This window comes from Mesoplodon bidens, assembly GCF_964165515.1.
Source record: "Mesoplodon bidens genome assembly, chromosome: 7".
Classification (NCBI taxonomy): Eukaryota; Metazoa; Chordata; class Mammalia; order Artiodactyla; family Ziphiidae; genus Mesoplodon; species Mesoplodon bidens.
In genome coordinates, this window is record NC_138164.1 from 58,268,618 (window position 1) to 58,287,658 (window position 19,041).

At 44.9% G+C, this 19,041-nt stretch overlaps 1 protein-coding gene across 3 annotated transcripts; it reads left to right on the top strand.

Moving 5' to 3' along the window:
- The first annotated feature begins 9,222 nt into the window (after positions 1-9,222).
- TRIM21 (tripartite motif containing 21) lies at positions 9,223-18,615 on the top strand. Of its 3 annotated transcripts, none has more exons than XM_081239240.1 (7): positions 9,223-9,288; positions 10,371-10,825; positions 11,326-11,421; positions 12,710-12,940; positions 15,887-15,909; positions 16,587-16,687; positions 16,984-18,615. In XM_081239240.1, exons 2-7 carry the CDS (start codon positions 10,418-10,420, stop codon positions 17,532-17,534), a joined length of 1,410 nt encoding a protein of 469 aa, XP_081095366.1. In that variant the 5' UTR covers positions 9,223-9,288; positions 10,371-10,417; the 3' UTR covers positions 17,535-18,615. The 3 variants fall into 3 exon arrangements, with proteins under 3 accessions (XP_081095366.1, XP_081095368.1, XP_081095367.1); XM_081239242.1 differs by lacking the exon at positions 9,223-9,288 and adding an exon at positions 10,023-10,139; XM_081239241.1 differs by lacking the exon at positions 9,223-9,288 and adding an exon at positions 10,226-10,259.
- The last annotated feature ends 426 nt before the right edge of the window (positions 18,616-19,041 follow it).

Below are 19,041 nucleotides of genomic sequence, written 5' to 3' on the forward strand. Positions count from 1 at the left end.
CAGGCACCTGTAACTGGGAAGCCACTACCTGTCTGCAGGGGCTCCAGCTCCTCAGAAACAACTCAGACCCCCTCCATCTCCTGCTGCTTTCTAGAAGTGTTAAGCTTTATTATGTTCTAGGGCTGAAGAAGGAATGTGTGGAGAGATGTCCACCCCATACTACATATAAACTAAGAGATGCTCAGAGGCCACTACTTTAATACAAGACTTAAATCCTGAATGCTATCAATGAAATTGCAGTGAAATCTGAGTAAAGGAATAAAACTGGAATTCTTCTAAAAGTCTTAGTTTATTTATAGATTTGGGATCTATATAGAAAAAAAATCATGATTAAATAAATCTGATCCCATCAGTCTTTTTAAAATTCTTTTCTTTACTTGATCTCTTTAAATGTTTTTAAACAGGAGACTCCCTTCAAATCTGACTATATAAGTGTTGCCTCATTTCAAAAGCTGTCAATCAAAATCCTTGATTAGATTTAACTGGTGAAGCCTGGTTATTTAGGAAGAGATGCCAGGGTCTGGAATGGATCAAGAATGTCCTAGTACTGAATAATATTTAAGTTAAAATGATAGCTAGGTAGATAGGTAAGTAGGTAGATAGGTAGAATCAATCTGGTTTAGAGGCCTGTTTGTGTAAATCACCAGTTCCTGTGAAGACGTTGTAACACAGCCTTCAATGATTCTCCCTCCAGGATTAACAAAGATAAATCTGCTAAGGATGCCTGATATGTCTGTAAATGTGATATCTCTTTAACTTTCTTGAATGTCTTAAATAGCATGAATAATGGATGTTCTATTAAAATCATGAGTCTCGTCACATTAGCATTTCAGAGGTTGGGATAGGTTGGCATCTTACATATATCTTATCCAGGGTAGGCAGTACAGAGTAGAAGTATGTGCTCCAGACTCAGACCGCCTGAGTTTAAATCCTGGCTTGAACTATATGACCTGAGTTTAAATCCTGGCTTTGCTACTGATTAACTATATGACCATGGGCAAATTTCTTAACACTTCTCTGTCCTAACGTTCTCACCTGTAAAAGGGAAATTTCTCGCACTGAGTTGTGCTGAGGTTAAATAAGGTCACCAAGAATTCCTAATCCCTTAATGAACGTTAACTCTGATCAGCTGTTACATAGCTACTAGCCTTCTCACCTTGAGTTAGCTAAGGATGAGCTAGAAAGTGAGCCCGCTATGCCTGCTCAAACTTGTCAGAATATGCTGCCTAAGGGGAGGTTTGCTCATGCAGCTGGACCCCAAATTAAGGCAGAGTCTATCCTTTATGACTATCTTTGCCCCATAATCAGAAGACCCACAGTAGGCTGCAGGAAACCTGTCAGTTTCAGCCTGTGCAAGGAGCAGCCCCTGCAGGTGAATCTGGGGAATCTGGAGCTTGTTGTGTCAGTTTGGCTAGTTGGTTGCGGACTGAGAAGGATCAGTGTTTCTTTTTTTTTTTTTTTTGGCGGTACACGGGCCTCTCACTGTTGCGGCCTCTCCCGTTGTGGAGCACAGGCTCCGGACGCGCAGGCTCAGCAGCCATGGCTCATGGGCCCAGCCGCTCCGCGGCATGTGGGATCTTCCCGGACCGGGGCACAAACCCGTGTCCCCTGCATCGGCAGGTGGACTCTCAACCACTGCACCACCTGGGAAGCCCCAGTGTTTCCTTTTATCATGAGGTGACCATGTTTCTCAGCAAGGAACTGTCAAGCTCAGAAAGGACGTTGATGTGATAAGAACTCATTACTGAAGCCCACCCAAGCCCATTATGTTATAAGAAGGAGGATGGCAAAGGCCTTGAAGTAACTCTCACCTCTCAGGTTATGGGAAGACCTGGAGGGTAGCTGCCTGCCCTGAGCAGAGACCATTTAGTGCTGCCCAGAGGCAGAAATGCTGGTGTAGGGCAGTGGTGCAAGGCCTCCAAGCTCAGTGCCCTCACCCCAGGCCCCAGCTCTGACACCCCAGTCCCAGCACTCACCATGGCTCCAGAGCTTGCATCTCCTCTCATCTGAACCGGTGTTCGTGAAAAGCTTTTCTGTGTCATTAAAGACCAGTACTTTATAACCCTCCTGATGGAGGTAGGGAAATAACAGGTCTGCTGAGATCTGCGTGCAAATCCAAGAGATTTTCATAGTTGAACTTCCTGAACCCCCTAAGTGCTGGGCCAGGCAGCCATGGGACTTGGAAGGAAGTATCAAGCAGTACATCCTGATGATTTCTCACAGGGGCCGCCAGAAGGAGATTACAGTGCGCCTGCTCCTTCCCAAAGAGCCAGCCCCTAAGTAGCCCAGCGATAAATGGAGGCAGGTGGGGCCTAAGAGGATGGTTCTGAGACAGGCTGGGGCCTGGGGCCCTTTGTTGCAGTGCTTGCACCTGGACACACCTCTCCTCAAGCAACAAAATACAAAGAAACTGTACGGGACTAAAAATAACTGCATGCATGCCCAGATGGGACAAATTCTGGACCCAAAATTTACAAAGAGACCAAAAAAACCCAATTGCCACTTTTGAAGAGCCTGGAGCAAAAACAGGGGGTCGGGAGCAAAAGCAGGGTACTGAGCATGCCCCCTGCACACACCACCTAAGCAGTGGGCAAAACACCTAAGCCACCCCTCTGGCACGACCCCTGGACACAGCCCTACCCTCACCCCATATAAGGAACAAACGTGTCCCCCACTTCAGGCAGCAAGCAAGGGGACCTGTTGTTTGTTCTCACTCCCCACCCTGCTGCAGCAGGGACCCCAATAAAGCCTTGCTTGAATTTCTTGTCTGGCCTCTAGTCAATTTCTATTGACTGGGGAAGGCCAAGAGCCCTGGTCGGTAATAGTTAGAGACTGGGGCGTAGTCTGTCCTCCTGGGGTAACAGAGGCTGCAAGGAATTTCCATTTCTAGAGAGAATGAGAAATCAGGCATGTAACCAAAGAGACATGTGTAAGTGCTTTAAACGTGGAGAGTGTGTTGGAAAGGAGAAAAGTTTTCTATCTAACTTTATGCCTGTACCTGGGGAATGAAGGTGGTTGAAAACAGTTATAATGATGAAGCAACATCTCTCACCTGTTAATACCCTCAGGGATCATACATCAAGCGTGATGTAGAAAAGCTGTGATCTATTTCTGGCTCTGTCACTCATCAACTGTGTGATAATGAGCAAATGACTTTAACTCCTTGAACCTTTCATGGTTCACTTGTAAACCGGGAATAATGATTATTTCATGGGATCGTGGTTAGAAATATATTACAATAGAAAGGCACTCAGAAAGGAACTTGACACATCATATAAGCTCCATACATACTCCCTTTTCCTTTCCAGTAAGAAATTGAGAACAGGCTTCAGTAATCTGCCTGGACTCTTCTGCATTGTCCATTGATATGCCACACTTCCTCCACCACTCAGAGTCAGAGTTTTGGCTTCCCGGACCAGGGCACGAACCCGTGTCCCCTGCATCGGCAGGCGGACTCTCAACCACTGCACCACCAGGGAAGCCCTTGGCTCTTTTAAAATAAACTTTTTATCTTGGGATAAATTTAGATTTACAGAAAAGTTAAAAAGATAGTGTAGAGAATTTCTGTATACCCTTCACCCAGTTTTCTTAATGTTAACATAATACGTAAATATGGTACATTTGTCAAAACTAAGGGACTAATATTGGTACATTACTATCAACTGAAGTTCAGATTTTATTTGGATTTTACCAGTTTTCTCACTAGTGTGTTTTCTGTCTGTTCCAGGATTCAATGTAGGTACTATATCCCAATTAGTCATCATGTCTCCTTAGTCTCTTCTGGTCTGTGATGGTTTCTCAATTTTTCCTTGGTCTTCATGACCTTGAGAGTCTTGAGAAAGTTGGTCAGTTATTTTGTAGAAAAGCCATCCTCTCTTCCTTTCTCTCTAGTATGAAAAGAAGACAATGTAGAGGTGTCAGGCTACACTGCAGGACGTCCTGACACCTCTTTTTTTATATTTATTTTTATTTTTATTTCTTATACAATATTTAAAGGTTACTTTCCATTTACAGTTATTACAAAATATTGTCTATATTCCCTGTGTTGTACAATACATTCTTAAGGCTATCTTACACCCAGTAGTTTGTAAGCTCCGCTCCTCCACCTCTATATTTCCCCTCCATGCCCACTGGTAACCACTGTTTGTTCTCTATATCTGTGAGTCCTAACTTCTCTTTATTCCACTCCAGGTTCCAGTGTTTCCTGCAGATTAGGGAACAGGATATTTCCAGGTTCTGTCTGCTTGAGGCTATTAGCAGTTCCTGGGGTTTTCCAGGTGGTTCTTTCAACCAGGAGACCAATCTCTCTGTCCTCCGTGGGCCACACCCCAATATAAGCCTTCCTATACCTATTACACACCATTTTTTCATTCATTGAAATTTTAGAAATTTTGGAGTTTCTTATATTTCAGTTTCTAGGGGTAAAGAGATCATTTTTTAATGAATTCCTAAATGTTTGTTGAAATACTGACATCTCTCTGATGAAATATTTTCTTTAGCTTTTCCAGTACCTAATTCTAGGATGCTTTCTTTGCCTTACAAGTAATAAATATGGCTAATGCAAGAGTCAGCTCTCAAATCAGGGATGGGATAAAGAATGATAAATGGAAGTAGGCAGGTGAAACTTAAGTGTAATTCTATCTTCTTATGAGAGACTGCTCCCCATTTGACTCATTCTAAAATCTAAATTATCCAATATTATTTGAAATGGTTCACAAATTTGGGGTCCCTTTATTCACTGTGCTTTACCCAGAGATTAGATAGGCATCAATCCTATCCTCTACTAGCTTATGCCTCAAAAAAAGAGTAAATGTGTGTAAAAGCTAAACTGGTATATTACTCTCTCCTTTAGTAGACAAGGAGGAATAGGGAAGGTTTTATGTAAAAGAGGATGGTGTTTGAGTTGAGACTTTAAGGATACACTGGCCCTAAATACATAAAAACAAAAGGCTTGCCTGGATTATAGTTAAGATCATTGTATATGGCATCAAGCAGAACTTAAACTCCTGACTTTTAAACTAGGTACCCTGTGTCAGGTACCTAGACTCTAAATGCATCAGCATCTACTCTATAAAACTGAGATGATAAGACTATCTAGAGAGTTATAAATAAGATGATATGTATAAAACACCGAGCCAGTCATTTGCATGTTTGCTCTCAAATATATCCCTTCTCCCTCTTTATTGCAAGAGGTTAATTCCTGAATGCTGGGTTTCCCAGGCTCCCTTGTGATCTGGTTTCTAACTGGGTTTAGGCATTGCAAATATTGGAGGAAGATTGACCAGATTCTCTAGGTGAACCTGAGGTATGATTAAATTAGTGACCTTTATTCAGCAGGCAGTGAGGGTAAGAAAAAAGAGAAGCAAGACAATCAGCCTTGGGGTGAGGAAAAAATGCAAAACAATGCAATTCAATGCATTATCACACTGGATAATGATTCATAATGAGTTTCAAAGAAGACCTGACAAGCTCCTTGGCCAGTGGGTTTGCTCATCAGAACTGCAAGAAGGAGCCTCATCTAGAAGTAGTCCATGGGAGAGAAAGGAAGGGAATTTATCAGTCCCACTCTCTCCTATCTCTCCTATCAATGTTCACCTCATGGAGAACTAACCCCCTTCACTTTTTGCTTGTGGCATTTGCCTATAACAGCTGCTCAGAAATCTGGATCCCATGCCCTGCAGCGTGATGTCTCATCCAAATCCGAAAGTGTGTGTATGGAGTGGTAACCCAGCACTGGTAGGGTGCTAAGAGAATAAGAGGGGGTTCAAGAGGATCTGATACGGTGCACAAGATTAGTATCCAATGCATATCATCCTGCAAGACAGTGGTGAAGGAAAATCTTCCCAGTGGACAAAACTTGAAGCAGGGCGTTGTCTGCTTTGCTTGAAAAAAAAAAAAAAAAGATGAATTGATGTAGATGATATATATACCACCTTGACTGTGTCTTACAGGTTGGCCTGTGGTCCAGGGCTGAAAAATAAAAGATTCAAAGATTGATAACAAAGAGTTATGGATAGAAGTATGCATTGAACCTCTAGGAAAGGGTCCAGAGTGAAAATATTTTTGTCCCATGTGAATACACACCAGAGGACATACAACACAGAGAAGGCACTCAATAATCAGGTAAGTAAGATGACCCATCCTGTGGATGTTGATCAGCCTCTTCCCAGTCACATGTTGCTTGTTCAGTGGGCTCTTATACAAGTGTCTTTATCAGTAATGGTAAACAGATAGCTTCGAGGAGAAACCCATGCTCAGGCAGAGATTATAACCCTGCTGCTACCGACACTTGCACCTAAAAGGCCAACTCTGAAGCCTGATTTTTCCCTATTTCTAAGAGAATCTAGACAGTCTTCTAGTGGAATGTTAATTACATTGAACAGACAGCCATTTGTCCTCACATAATAGGTACTGTTCCAGAGACAGATTCATTTTCCATCTTACATTGCTTCTGCCAGCACCACCATTTTTAGACTTACACCATCTGTGTATCCAACAATATCACCTGCAACCAAGGAACTGATTTTACAGTCCAAGAATTCTGATAATGGGATTGCCCTGTGGAATGCAGTGGTCTGACAATGTACACCATCAGCCAGAAAAAGTTGGCCCAACAAAACTCTGGGATGTACTGCTGAAGGCTCAGGTATGGCAGCAATTTGGAAACCCCACCCTATGATATAGGAAGGTTGTACCATAAATTCTGGTACATGCTTAAAATCAACAACTAATATGTGATGGCATTTTTTATATCCATTATAAACACACTCTTCAGAGAATCAAGAAGGGAGGCGGATGTGGCCCCTGTTACCATCAAACTAGTAATATTTACAGAACATTTTCTTTCCACCCCCCCCAACATAGGGCTCAGAACTGTTCGAAGGGTCTAGTAAAGAAAGGAGAAGCTCTTCCACCAGCATAAGAAAATCTGTTCTAATAAATAGGAATTTGACACTATCCCCTGGCTCTTTGGGGCTTCTTCAGCCACTGAAGAAATAGAGGATGAGGTTTCTATACTAGCTGGAATGACTTATCCCTATTACCAAGAGAACTTGGGTTGCTGGTACATAATGGGGGCAAGGAGGACTATGCTTAAAACCTAAAATAAGCATTGGAGAGATTCCTAGTTACCATTGTCCTGTAACAATGGCCAATGCATTAAAGACAGGAACATTGATATTGAACCTTCAGAAATGAAGACTTGGGTCACCTTACTAGGAAAAGAACACTGAAGTACTAAAGTGCTGGCAGTGAATGAGGAGAATTTGGAATGAGTGGCAATTTTGGTCTTATAGCCAATTGCCAAGGTGGGAACTGTTGCAGCTATGTATGCATTACATTAATTGATCTGTGTGCATATTATTGAACATTTGCCAAAGAAACCCTGTGGCATATGTATTAACATCGTCATATAATAGATGAGGACACTGATGCTCAGAGAAATGGCATGTCACTAGTAAATAGCAAGGCTAGCACTGAATCCAGTCTGCCCTGTCATGAGACCTGTGCTCTTTTCTACAGTTCTCCTCCCAACAGTTCTACTTCGTGCCTGCTGGAAACCACAAAGTGTCTGTAGTGATGTGAAGCGGCCATTTTCTGAGTGTTTTCAAACTCACAAGTCTCTTCTACCTTTCATTTTTGTTTGTTTGTTTAACTCTGTTTCCAACTTTGCTTTCTGGGACTATGTTCCTGGAATTAAGTCTGGGTACAGTGGCACAATTTGGACATTAGATATCACCTGAGAGCCTTTCACTGAGCAAATTCTCTTAAAAACAGAATTGGAAATTTCAAAGAAGCATGAAGTGTCTTTAGGTTTCCAAAATCTATAGTAAATATTAAGTGAAAATCAATGGATGTTTTTACCTTAAGTTATACAGGGACCAAAAAAAAAAAAAAGAATGAGTAAGAAGGAATTGAGAATTCTTCTAGCCTTACCATCCTTCCTCTTTTCTCCTTCCTCCTCTACAGCCACATTTCTATCAGCTGCCCCTGCAGCCTCTGCCTGAACTATCAGGGCAGCCTGTTATCTCCTGGCTGTCCCTAAAATGAGGGTTTTCCCTGGAACTTTAACTCTCATGCACCTATGCCTACTGCGTCACTTAAAGCAAGTCACCTCACTCCATTCAGCCTCTGTGTCCATTCCTGTAATATGAGTAATAAACCCTGAATCACTAAGTTGTTGTGTGACTTAAATAATATAACCTGACATAGCAGTGTTATTCACAATAGCCAAAAGATGGAAGCCACCCAAGCATCCACTGACAGATGAATGGATAATCAAAATGTATACCCAGACACTGGAATATTATTCAGCCTTAAAGAGGAAGGAAATCCTGTTACATGCTACAACATGGATGAACCTTGAGGACATTACATTAAGTAAAAGAAACCAGTCATGAAGGGACAAATACTGTATGATTCCACTTACATGAAGCACCTAAAATAGTCAAACTCACAGAAACAGAAAACAGAACGGTGGTTGCCAGGGTCTGAGGGGAGGGAATGGGAAATTATTGTTTAATGGGTACAGAGTTTTAGATTGGCAAGATGAAGAAAGTTCTGTGCATGGGTGGTGGTAATGGTTATACAACAATGTGAATGTATTGAATGCCACTGAACTATGCACTTAAAATTGGTTAAGATGGTAAATGTTATGTGTATTTTCCCACAACTTTAATAATAATAATAAAACAGCCAGAGAAAATCCCTAGCTCAGTGATAAGTGCACAGTTGGTGCTGAATAAATGTCAAGTCCCTTCTTACCACTCACTGCTGTGATGCCACCTTGGGGTAATGCGAAAAAATCTCTCTCCCCCGATATTAAAAGAATATCAAGTCTCCTGAAAAGGAATTGTTTTGGGAAGTAGGAAACAGAAGGTGGCCTCTGCGGGAGAGCTCCCGGGCACTCCTGTCCATCCAAACCTCCTTAAGAGCCGCTCCTGCACGCGGGCACACCACGTAGGCGTGGGGTGATGACCAGTGTCAGATAAAGCAGCATGACTCCTCCACGCAGCAGATAACGATATTTTACTCTATTAGACAGTGAGGACACGGGAGGGAGCGCAAAGCAAGGACTAAGTGCTGCGGAGTTTTCACTCAGCCCCAGCCTCCAAAAAGCCCCCGCCCACGGTTCCCGTCACAGGCTGCACCTCAACCCCTCCTCCTTCCTCCTCCCTTTGCCCCTCCCACTCTCCTCCTGCTCCGCCCCCTCCCTTTCAGACTGGCCTTTGACAGGAAATCGAAAGTGAAACGGGGAGCCGGCTAGTATCTGCTAAGTTCTTTGAAAAGGTGAGTGAATTTGGCTAGACGGAGGTCCCCCAGCCCTGCCTTGGGGACCTCTCTCCCCTTCCCCAGATCTGAAGAGCCCCTTCCTAAGCAGTCCCCACCCCTAGAGCCTGCGATCTCACTTTTCCCTTCGCAGCAGGTCTCCCTCAACCCTAACCCAGCAGTTCTTCCCCTGCTGCCTGGGTGGAGGCTGGGCTGCGAACCTGACTTCCAGGAAGGAGCTCGGGCTGCCCTGCTGCCGGCACCTGAGCTGGGATGAAGGACCCAGGGAAACTGGGAGAACTAGGATGGCAACCTAGCTCGGAGGGTGGTCCAGGGGAGCCCGGTGTGGGGTGGGTCTGCAATCCCTGAGACTCCCATCCCCAAAAGGCCCCCTCTGGAGGTGAGAGGGACAGGGTTGCTTAGAATGTTAGAAACGTATGGGTCTATGCCCTGGAAGAAACGAAGACAGGTGCCAGGTTCAGAGTAGCTGAGAGAAGAGCCCAGGGAGTGTTCAATCAACCACACATTTGTGTGTATGTGTGTGTGTATACACATATGTATATACACATATACATATGTGCACGTACAGATATATACTTATGAGAATATATAAGAATAAATATAAATATTCTTATATATATTCAGATTACAGATAGATAGATATAGATAGTTCCTGCCATTATTGCAAAAATTAATGAAGATCTATGTGAAATATGTAGCACTTGGCACATGGAAGATGCATGGTAAATGGTCGCTACTATTAGGATTAGCTCTCAACAGAGTTGAAGACCAGTGGCCTGAGATGGAAGATGGACAGGTAAAGCCCGAGCACTGAGGGCTTAAGAAGAGATGGACATGATGAAAGTCGAATTGTAAGCAGCAGTATCTCAGGTTCTCAACAATTTTTGCTATCTCTTTTGGGGACTCAGTTTCCCCTTCTGTCTGACTGGATCAGTGAACCAGACTATGGAGGAGAAGCTCTTGTTATTCAGGTTGAGTTCCTTTTCTTGTTTTCACTCTCCCTGGTGGTTTCCCTTGAATTGTCTTGCTTTTCTCACACAGCTCTTCTCATCTCCTCCTTTCCTCTTCTTCTCTCCCACTAGGCCACTGGAAGATCTCCCCAGTGTTGCTTAGTAGGAACATTACCCCTATGGCCTCAGCAGTGCCCTTGGCAATGATGTGGGAGGAGGTCACGTGCCCTATCTGCCTGGATCCCATGGTGGAGCCCATGAGCATCGAATGTGGTCACAGCTTCTGCCAGGAATGCATCTCTGAGGTTGGGAAAGCTGGGGGCAGTGTCTGTCCTGTGTGCCGGCACCACTTCCTGCTCCGGAACCTCCGGCCCAATCGACAGGTGGCCAACATGGTGGAGAATCTTAGAAAAATCAGCCAGGATGCCAAGGAGGGCACACAAGGGGAGCTCTGTGTGGTGCACAGAGAGAAACTTCACCTATTTTGTAAGGAAGATGGGAAGGCCCTTTGCTGGGTGTGTTCCCAGTCCCAGAAACACCGTGGCCACCCCATGGTCCCTATTGAGGAGGCTGCTCAGGAGTACCAGGTGAGGCCTTAGCATGGAGGCACGAACAGGTAGAAAGGAGATAGGGCCTTGATGACTGCTTTGTTCCCCAGGGCTGGGAATGGGAGAGAGTCACCTGTGGAGTTCAGGGGATGGGGAAAGGATGGGGGTCTCCTGCCTTCTGTGTCTTATTTAAGGGGAGAATTGCAAGCTCAGCACAATTTTCTCATTCCCCAGGAGCAGAGTATATGTTATGGGGAAATGCTGCATGGATCATGTTTCCTTGTGGCCTCCTGGTTAATTAAGAATGAGTAGTGCCCCCGTCCCCACTACCCTAACAGTGTGGCTCTGTTTTGTAAGAAACATCAGGCTTTTTCCAAAGTCTTCCCATCCACAGAATTCCTACCCCCAAAAGACTCTAGTTCTTGCTCATCCTCTGCACTCAGACTTTTCTAAGAATCAGTATGATCTTCCCCCACCTCATGCCACCGCATCTTACTTCTTGATCTGAGTGGGCATTAACCTGCTATCTTTCTCTGCAGGAGAAGCTCCAGGTGGCACTACAGAAACTAAGAAACAAGCAGGAGTTGACTGAGAAGTTGGAAGTGGATGTTGCAATGAAGAAAGCAGCCTGGAAGGCAAGAGTCATGTCCTGAAGGGAATCTTAGAAGCCTGGGGAGGGTCCAGGGTCCTGGACTCAGGAAAGCCCTAACCATAGCTATGCCAGTCCCTATATCTCACTCCCCAGGAACCAACTGTCCCCTAGGTCTCCTGATGGAGGGGAATAAAAACGGGTGGAGCTCAAAGAGAGCTTCCAATCAGATGGAGAGTCTTAACAGAAGCTGCTGAGGGACAGACACACCCTGAAGCTCCTTCTCCTTGAGCCTAGTCTCTGGAGAGGACAGCACAGAGCCTCAGTGTCTGAGATGGAGGAATCCCAGGAGAGACACCAATGACTTGGCCCATCGGGAAATGACAAGGGCTGTGAGGAACAGACTTAAGGGAACCATCAAGGTCTAAGGTAGGAAAAACAGTCTGACCAGTTGGTTGCTTGACCATGTCCAGGTCACTGGTCCAAGTGTAATGGAGAGCTACAGCTTGTTCTGCACCAGGAATTAGGAGGCGGGGCGTGCCAGGGACTAGAAGGGAGGGGAAGGAGCTCAAGGCCAGGAGATCCCAGAAAAGGAAGATTTGGGACCGGGGAATGGTGAGTCAGGCTGTGGTGGCAAAAGAGGTCATCCTGTGTCATCGAGTGACCCTCCAGTTACAAGCAGGAGAGAGCAAGCCAAGAATATCCCAAAGACTCCTTTCCCCCAGAACTTAGGAACGGGGTTGTGAGCCTGTCTTTGCGAGGTTGTTGGCAGTGGGGCCGGGTGTTACTCTCTCAGTTACTCACTGAGATATGAAGACCAAGGGGCATGTTTGGGTGGCAATTTGAAGGAGGTTGAGGAAATCTCCGATACCATAGGCAGATGCCGCTGCGGTTGGAGGGCAGCCATGGTGCGCTCCCAGCAGCCCCGTTCCCCTCTTAGTCCCAGGAGTCTCAGCCCCCCACCTCCCCAGCAAAATTGTAGACGTGTGTGTTTATTCCCAGACAGAGCCAGAGTGGTGAGTCTTCCAGGAATAGAAATAGATATGGGCACTTCCATTCCCAAAGCTTAGGAGACTGTGATAAAAAACCACCTCTAGGGCTTCCCTGGTGGTGCAGTGGTTGAGAGTCCGCCTGCCAATACAGGGAACACAGGTTTGTGCCCCGGTCCGGGAGGATCCCACATGCCGCGGAGCAGCTGGGCCCGTGAGCCATGGCCTCTGAGCCTGCGCGTCCGGAGCCTGTGCTCCGCAATGGGAGAGGCCACAACAGTGAGAGGCCCACGTACCGCAAAAAAAAAAAAAAAAAAAACTCTTTTCTTTCCATTGACACCAAAGGGGAAGGTTGAGGCACACAAATTGAGGATTCACGAAGAGTTTGTAAGACAGAAAAACTTCCTGGCTGAAGAGGAGCAGAGGCAACTGCAGAAGCTGGAGGAGGATGAGAGGGAACAGCTGAGAGTCCTGGGGGCCACAGAGGCCAGGTTGGCCCAGCAGAGCCAGGCCCTGCAGGAGCTGATCTCAGAACTAGAGAGGAGGAGTCGGGGCTCAGCGCTGGAACTGCTGCAGGTGAGGCCTGAGGACGGGCTCCCCTCTGAGATTCAAGGAGTAATTGAAAAAAGCCAGAGCTCTTCGGGGCTACCTTCAGAGCACACAGAGACTTGGTCCCTGGAGTTTTCTTAAATAAAACAAACTGGAATTCAGACCCATGAGTGGTTTGCATTCAAGGCATGGAAAGATACAATTTTAGGTGGGAATATTCCATGCAGCAATTAAAAGAAATGGACATCTCTGGTAAGTGCCTGCTCTAATACATACCAGATTCATGACTTTAATCTTTCTGAGGATCAGGTTTCTCATGTGTTAAATGGATATTATAGTATTACATATCTCAAAGAGACAGTAGCCTGGCCCCAGCCCTGCCACCAATTCTCTCTGTTACCCTAAATTGTCATTTTCCTTTCCTAGACCTAATTTCTCCATTTGTGAAACAAGGGAGGGAGTGGGCTAAATAACAGGGGTTCCCCAGGCTTTAGTCATAAATTTATCATCTTTACACTTTCTGCTACTTCTGTGAACTACCCAAATGATTTGAGCATGTTACTTTTTTCTTTAAATTGTCTCACTCTTTTACCTGAATAAATTTAGTTTAAAAGGAAATTTGTCCTCAAAGACAAATATCATGATATCACTTATATGTGGACTGTAAAAAAATAGTACAAAGGAACTTATTTTACAAAATAGAAACAGACTCACAGACATAAAAAACAGACTTATGGCTACCAAGGAGGAAAGGGGATGAGAGATAAATTACAGATTTGGGACTAACAGATATACACTACTGTATATAAAATAGATAAATAACAAGGACCTACTGAATAGCACAGGGAACTGTATTCAATATCTTGCAATAATCTATAATGGAAAAGAATTTGAAAAAGAATCGATATGTATATATATATATGTGTAACTGAATCACTTTGCCGTACACCTGAAACATTAACTATACTTCAGTTAAAATCAACTATACTTCAATTTAAAAAAAAGAAAAGAAAAAAAAGAGGGGACAAAAAAATGGTCCACTCTTGGGAAAGCCGCACAGGGTCCTGCTCGGTTTCAGTACATATAAAATGCTTAGAACAGTACCTGGAATACAGTATGTGGTTGCATAAATGTTAGTTAATTTTATTATCATTTATATTATGAACTACCTACTGAACATAAAAACAGTAGATTGGAAATGAGGAAATAAAGCTAAAAGTAAAATAACTGAGAAAATAAAACTAAACCTTGTGAGCATAATTTTGTCCTCCCAGGAAAATCAGGACCAGGAAATGAGAATTTTAGAGAAATATTAAAATGTGACTTTGTTTCTCCCTTATTTGGCCTAAGCCAGTGTTCTCATTTGGTAATATAGCTTAGATGTATACGCTAATTGCACGATTTATTGAGTTATATGGCTATCCTTGTGACTTTGCTTGTTCTGTGCCTGTTTCCTAATCTGTAAATGGAATATAAATAACAGTACTTACCTAATAGGAGTTTAGTAATAATTAAACAAGACAAGTTATACAAAAAAAAAAAAAGAAAAAGAAATTTGTCCTAAACAATAGTAGCCATGTGTTATGTTACTGATACCTTTTCTAATGTGTTTCATAACAATAATATTAATAACTGCAAATTCTTAAATAGCACATATAACATACCAGGTGTTTAGTCCCTCATGACAATGCAATGAGTTGGATGCTACTGTTATCCCCGTTTCATAGATGAGAAAACTAAGGTGCAGAGATGTGAAGAGATTTAGTGAGAGACTAAAGCTAAATAGCTTAACCAAGTTCACCTGAATAGTAAGAGGTATTAAGTAGAGCACACAGGGCCTCCCTGGCGGCGCAGTGGTTGAGAGTCCGCCTGCCGATGCAGGGGATACGGGTTCGTGCCCCGGTCTGGGAGGATCCCATATGCCGCAGAGCGGCTGGGCCCGTGAGCCATGGCTGCTGAGCCTGCGCATCCGGAGCCTGTGCTCCGCAACGGGAGAGGCCACAGCAGTGAGAGGCCCGCGTACCGCAAAAAAAATAAATAAATAAATAAAAAAGTAGAGCACACATCAATGAATTTATAAAAAATAGTTTTTAAAAAAACATAAATTCATTGATGTGTGTTCTACTCAAAGTCATCTCACATCCACCAATGATATGCTTGCCTCACTTTGGGAACCTTTGGACTAGATGGTCTCAAAAGTCCCTCTATGCTGTAACATTCTATGGTTTCTATTTTCCCCACACCTTTTCACTGTCTCTGGGTCAGATATGGTCATGAAGCCATTTCTGGTTTGTGCAAAAAAGCCCACAGGATTGATTTGACTTGGCAGACTCTCTTCTTCCCGTTATCTAAATCTTGCTTCTGCCCAGCACTGAGCAGAGCTTTCTAAGGCACTTTTGCCTGGGCCTAGGAGCCTGCCAGTTCCCAGGTAAGGACCCCAACCCCTGCCACAGAATATTCTCAGATGTTCTGGTTTCACATACATGACGGGGGCTACGTTAACTACAGCAGAGGACAGAGCTCTAACTAGCCAGCCCTTCCTCCCCAAATCGTGCAAGCCCACAAATAAGAGCAGTTTCTGTGCATTCTGTGCATGCTGACTTGGCCATTCTTTCTCTGTGACTGTCTCTGGGCCTCAGCCAGGCTGGCTATTTGCCCCTTTTTTCTCTCCCACCCACCCCCATCAAGAATCTGGTCTTTTTAATTTGTTTTCTGAGTCAGAGTTTGTAAGCTGCTCTTGCTTCCCCTAACTGTAAGTCACACCCATGCTGGGTTTCTGCTTCCCCCACAAGCACCCACACATGCCTTTTGTTCCAAGCTGGTCAGAAGCATCTTTTGGGCCTTGGCCCAGAGGGATGGGGCAGAGAGCAGTGCCCTGTGAACCTCAGGGTGGCATCGCGTCACCCACAGGACTGAAGTCTCAGTCGTAAACCAATGACTCCAGATCTTACTCTCTGTGTCTTTTCTCCTCAGGAGGTGAAAAGTGTCCTGGAAAGGTAAGGAGAGGTTTTCTTTGTTAGAGGATGGGGCAGCAGGAGGCATATATACCTATGAAAAATGGTTTTGAGTTAGAAAATGTGCACTGAAGTTATCCCCATCCTCTTCCCTATTCTCAAAGACCCAATCCTCCATCAAATATTTTCTGGTCTCAGAAGGCTAATTAATGGACATCTCAGTTGGTGAGTTGCGCAAAGTAAATGGACTGTAACGTCTTCACAAAGTGAAGTTATGACCAACAGGGAAGTTCTGAGTCTACAGCCTGCTGGGACTCTTTCTTTAAAAAGAATCTAACCAGTTTCAAACCTCCCAGAAAGAGCCATGGGTGAGACCCACGATAGGGGTGAGACTCCTTAGGTTCCTCATGGAAGTGATTCAGCCTGTATCAGACACCTTGATGTACAATAAAACAGAATGTGCTTGCGTGGTGACCTCAGGCTTGGAGTGGAGATACAGACTGTCCAGGTGCTGCAGAGGCCCATTGTAGCCAGCAAGGCTTGGATAGAAACTAAATCCTACCTCCTTTTGCCCTTCACCCTCAGGAATCCTAACACAGGAGGTGTTTTTGCAAATTTGCATTATATTAAATGATCAGTCCTCCCCGAAGGCGATTATAGCAACAGGATTTGGGTGAGGTAGGAGTTGGAGTCAGGGTCTCTAACTCTTTCTCCCCCAGAAGTGAGTCCTGCAACCTGAAGGAGCTGGACATCACCTCCCCAGACCTGAGGAATGTGTACTATGTGCCCGGGGTTAAGAAGATGCTGAGGACATGTGGAGGTGAGGCCAGTACCAGGGGTGTGGGACTGGCCTGCCGGGGAGTGAAAGGGGATAAGGAGGTTGCACAGTGCATCCCAGGGTGGGGGAGAGATGGCAGGTCAGAGTAGGTGGGGCAGGGGCAGAAATAGGGAAGGTGGTTCCCTCAAAGGTCAGGGCAAGGGTCAGAGTTGGCTAGGGGGTCATTTCCTCACCCAGTGAGGCTCAGGGTCACCCTTTCATCCTCATCCCCCCACCACAGGCACAGGGTCACTGACTCCCCACACTCTCCTGGCCTGACTGTGGTCTTCTCTCTGCAGTACACATCACCCTGGACCCACATACAGCCAATCCGTGGCTCATCCTTTCGCAGAATCGGAGACAAGTGAGGCTTGGAAACACCCAGCAAGAAGTGCCTGAAAATGAGGAGAGATTTGATACCTACCCCATGGTCCTGGGTGCCCAGCACTTTGACTCTGGAAAAGTTTACTGGGAGGTAGATGTGACGGGAAAGGAGGCCTGGGACCTGGGGGTTTGTAGAGACTCCGTGCAGAGGAAGGGGCAGTTTTCGCTCAGCCCCAACAATGGCTTCTGGACAATTTGGCTATGGAACAAACAAAACTATGAGGCTGGCACCTGCCCCCAGACTCCCCTCCACCTTCAGGTGCCTCCACGCCGAGTTGGGATCTTCCTAGACTATGAGGCCAGCACTGTTTCCTTCTACAACATCACCGACCATGGCTCCCTCATCTACACCTTCTCTGAATGTGCCTTCACTGGACCTCTGCGGCCCTTCTTCAATCCTGGTTTCAATGACGGAGGAAGAAATGCAGCCCCTCTGATCCTCTGTCCACTGACGATGGGCAGGTAGGGATCCAGATGGCTCTCTCTGGACACCAGCACCTCTCTGTTGGTTCCCCTTCTCAGCCACTGGCCCTGTCTCCTTTGCCCATGAACTCCAAACCACCTTTGTCTCTGCAGAGGTGTCAGGATGCCAGCAGGCAAACTTTGGCAGGGAGGTCACCAGAGGTCTATGTCAAATGACCTGCAACACCAATATTCCTGCCCTGCATTGCTTTATGTTTCCCTCCATGAAACAAGCTATTTGTATTTGGCCCCCAAACTCATCTGGATCAACTAAAACACGTTTCTGCCTTCCTTATGTGATTCGAGTTTTGTTTTCTCCTCTCCATCTCTAGGCCTTTGGTCAGATCCCTACTATGTATCTTGCAAAGGGCTTCCTAAATAAATTGGGCCTCAGTCTATCCCATCATTCCTGTCTCGTACACATCTAGGATTATCTTTCCAACATACACTCATCAGATCACGAGTGGCTCCCCACTGCCTATAGAAAAACAGCCATTAGCAGCCACACTTTTAAAATAAAGGCTGAGGTAATTCCCTAGTGGCCCAGTGGTTAGGACTCCGCGCTTTCGCTGCTGAGGGTGCGGGTTCAATCCCTGGTCAGGGAACTAAGATCCGCAAGCCCCGTGGTGCAGCCAAATTTTTTAAAAAAAGGTAAAATAAAGGCTGAATTACGCATGCCTTAGATTGCCATGTTAAATATCCAGCCGGATGTGCTCCCCCATTCCCACTATTATCTCCCAACCACATCTTGTTGTTAGTGGGGTTGGTTAAAGGGCATATCAATATAAATGGCAGGTGTGATGGGTTTTGATATGCCAACTTGCCTAGGCTATAAGCCCCCAGTTTTTCAATCAAACACTAATCCAGATGTTGCTGTGAAGGTATTGTAGATGTCATCAAAGTCCATAATCATTTGACTTTAAATAAGGGAGACTGTCTTAGATAAGCTGGGTGGACCTAATGTTCAATCAGATGAAAGTCCCTAAGGGCAGATCTGAGGCTTTCCTGAAGAAGCTATTCCACTTGTGAACAGAAGCTTCAATGCATGCCCAAGAGTCCCAGCTTCCCCTTCCTGATAGCCTGCCCTGCAGATTTACAACTTGCTTTGCCAGCTCCCACTGTTGTATAAGTGAATGTTTTGCAATAAATGAGTAAATCTTTTAATATTTATCTCCTGCTAGTTGTCCTTCTCCAGTTGAACCCTTACTGGTGTGAAGGCCAGGATAGAGGTAACGGTATCACTTGGTTTCAGCAAACTCTTTCTTGAATTTAAGCTTTTAAGGTTGGCACAATGAAGCTCTACACCTGAGCATCAGTAGGCTGCCTGAGAGCCACTATCCTTCTAGGAACCCTGATTCCTTATCTAAATAGAATCTCAGATTGCCCTTAGCACATCTAAATATTTCATGAAAAACTTAGATACTATACAAAGATGTCAGTGACCTTAAAAAGAGCTTTTTGAATAAAGGAGTTGTTTCTAGGAATGAGTAATGGTCTATCTTAACACTGGA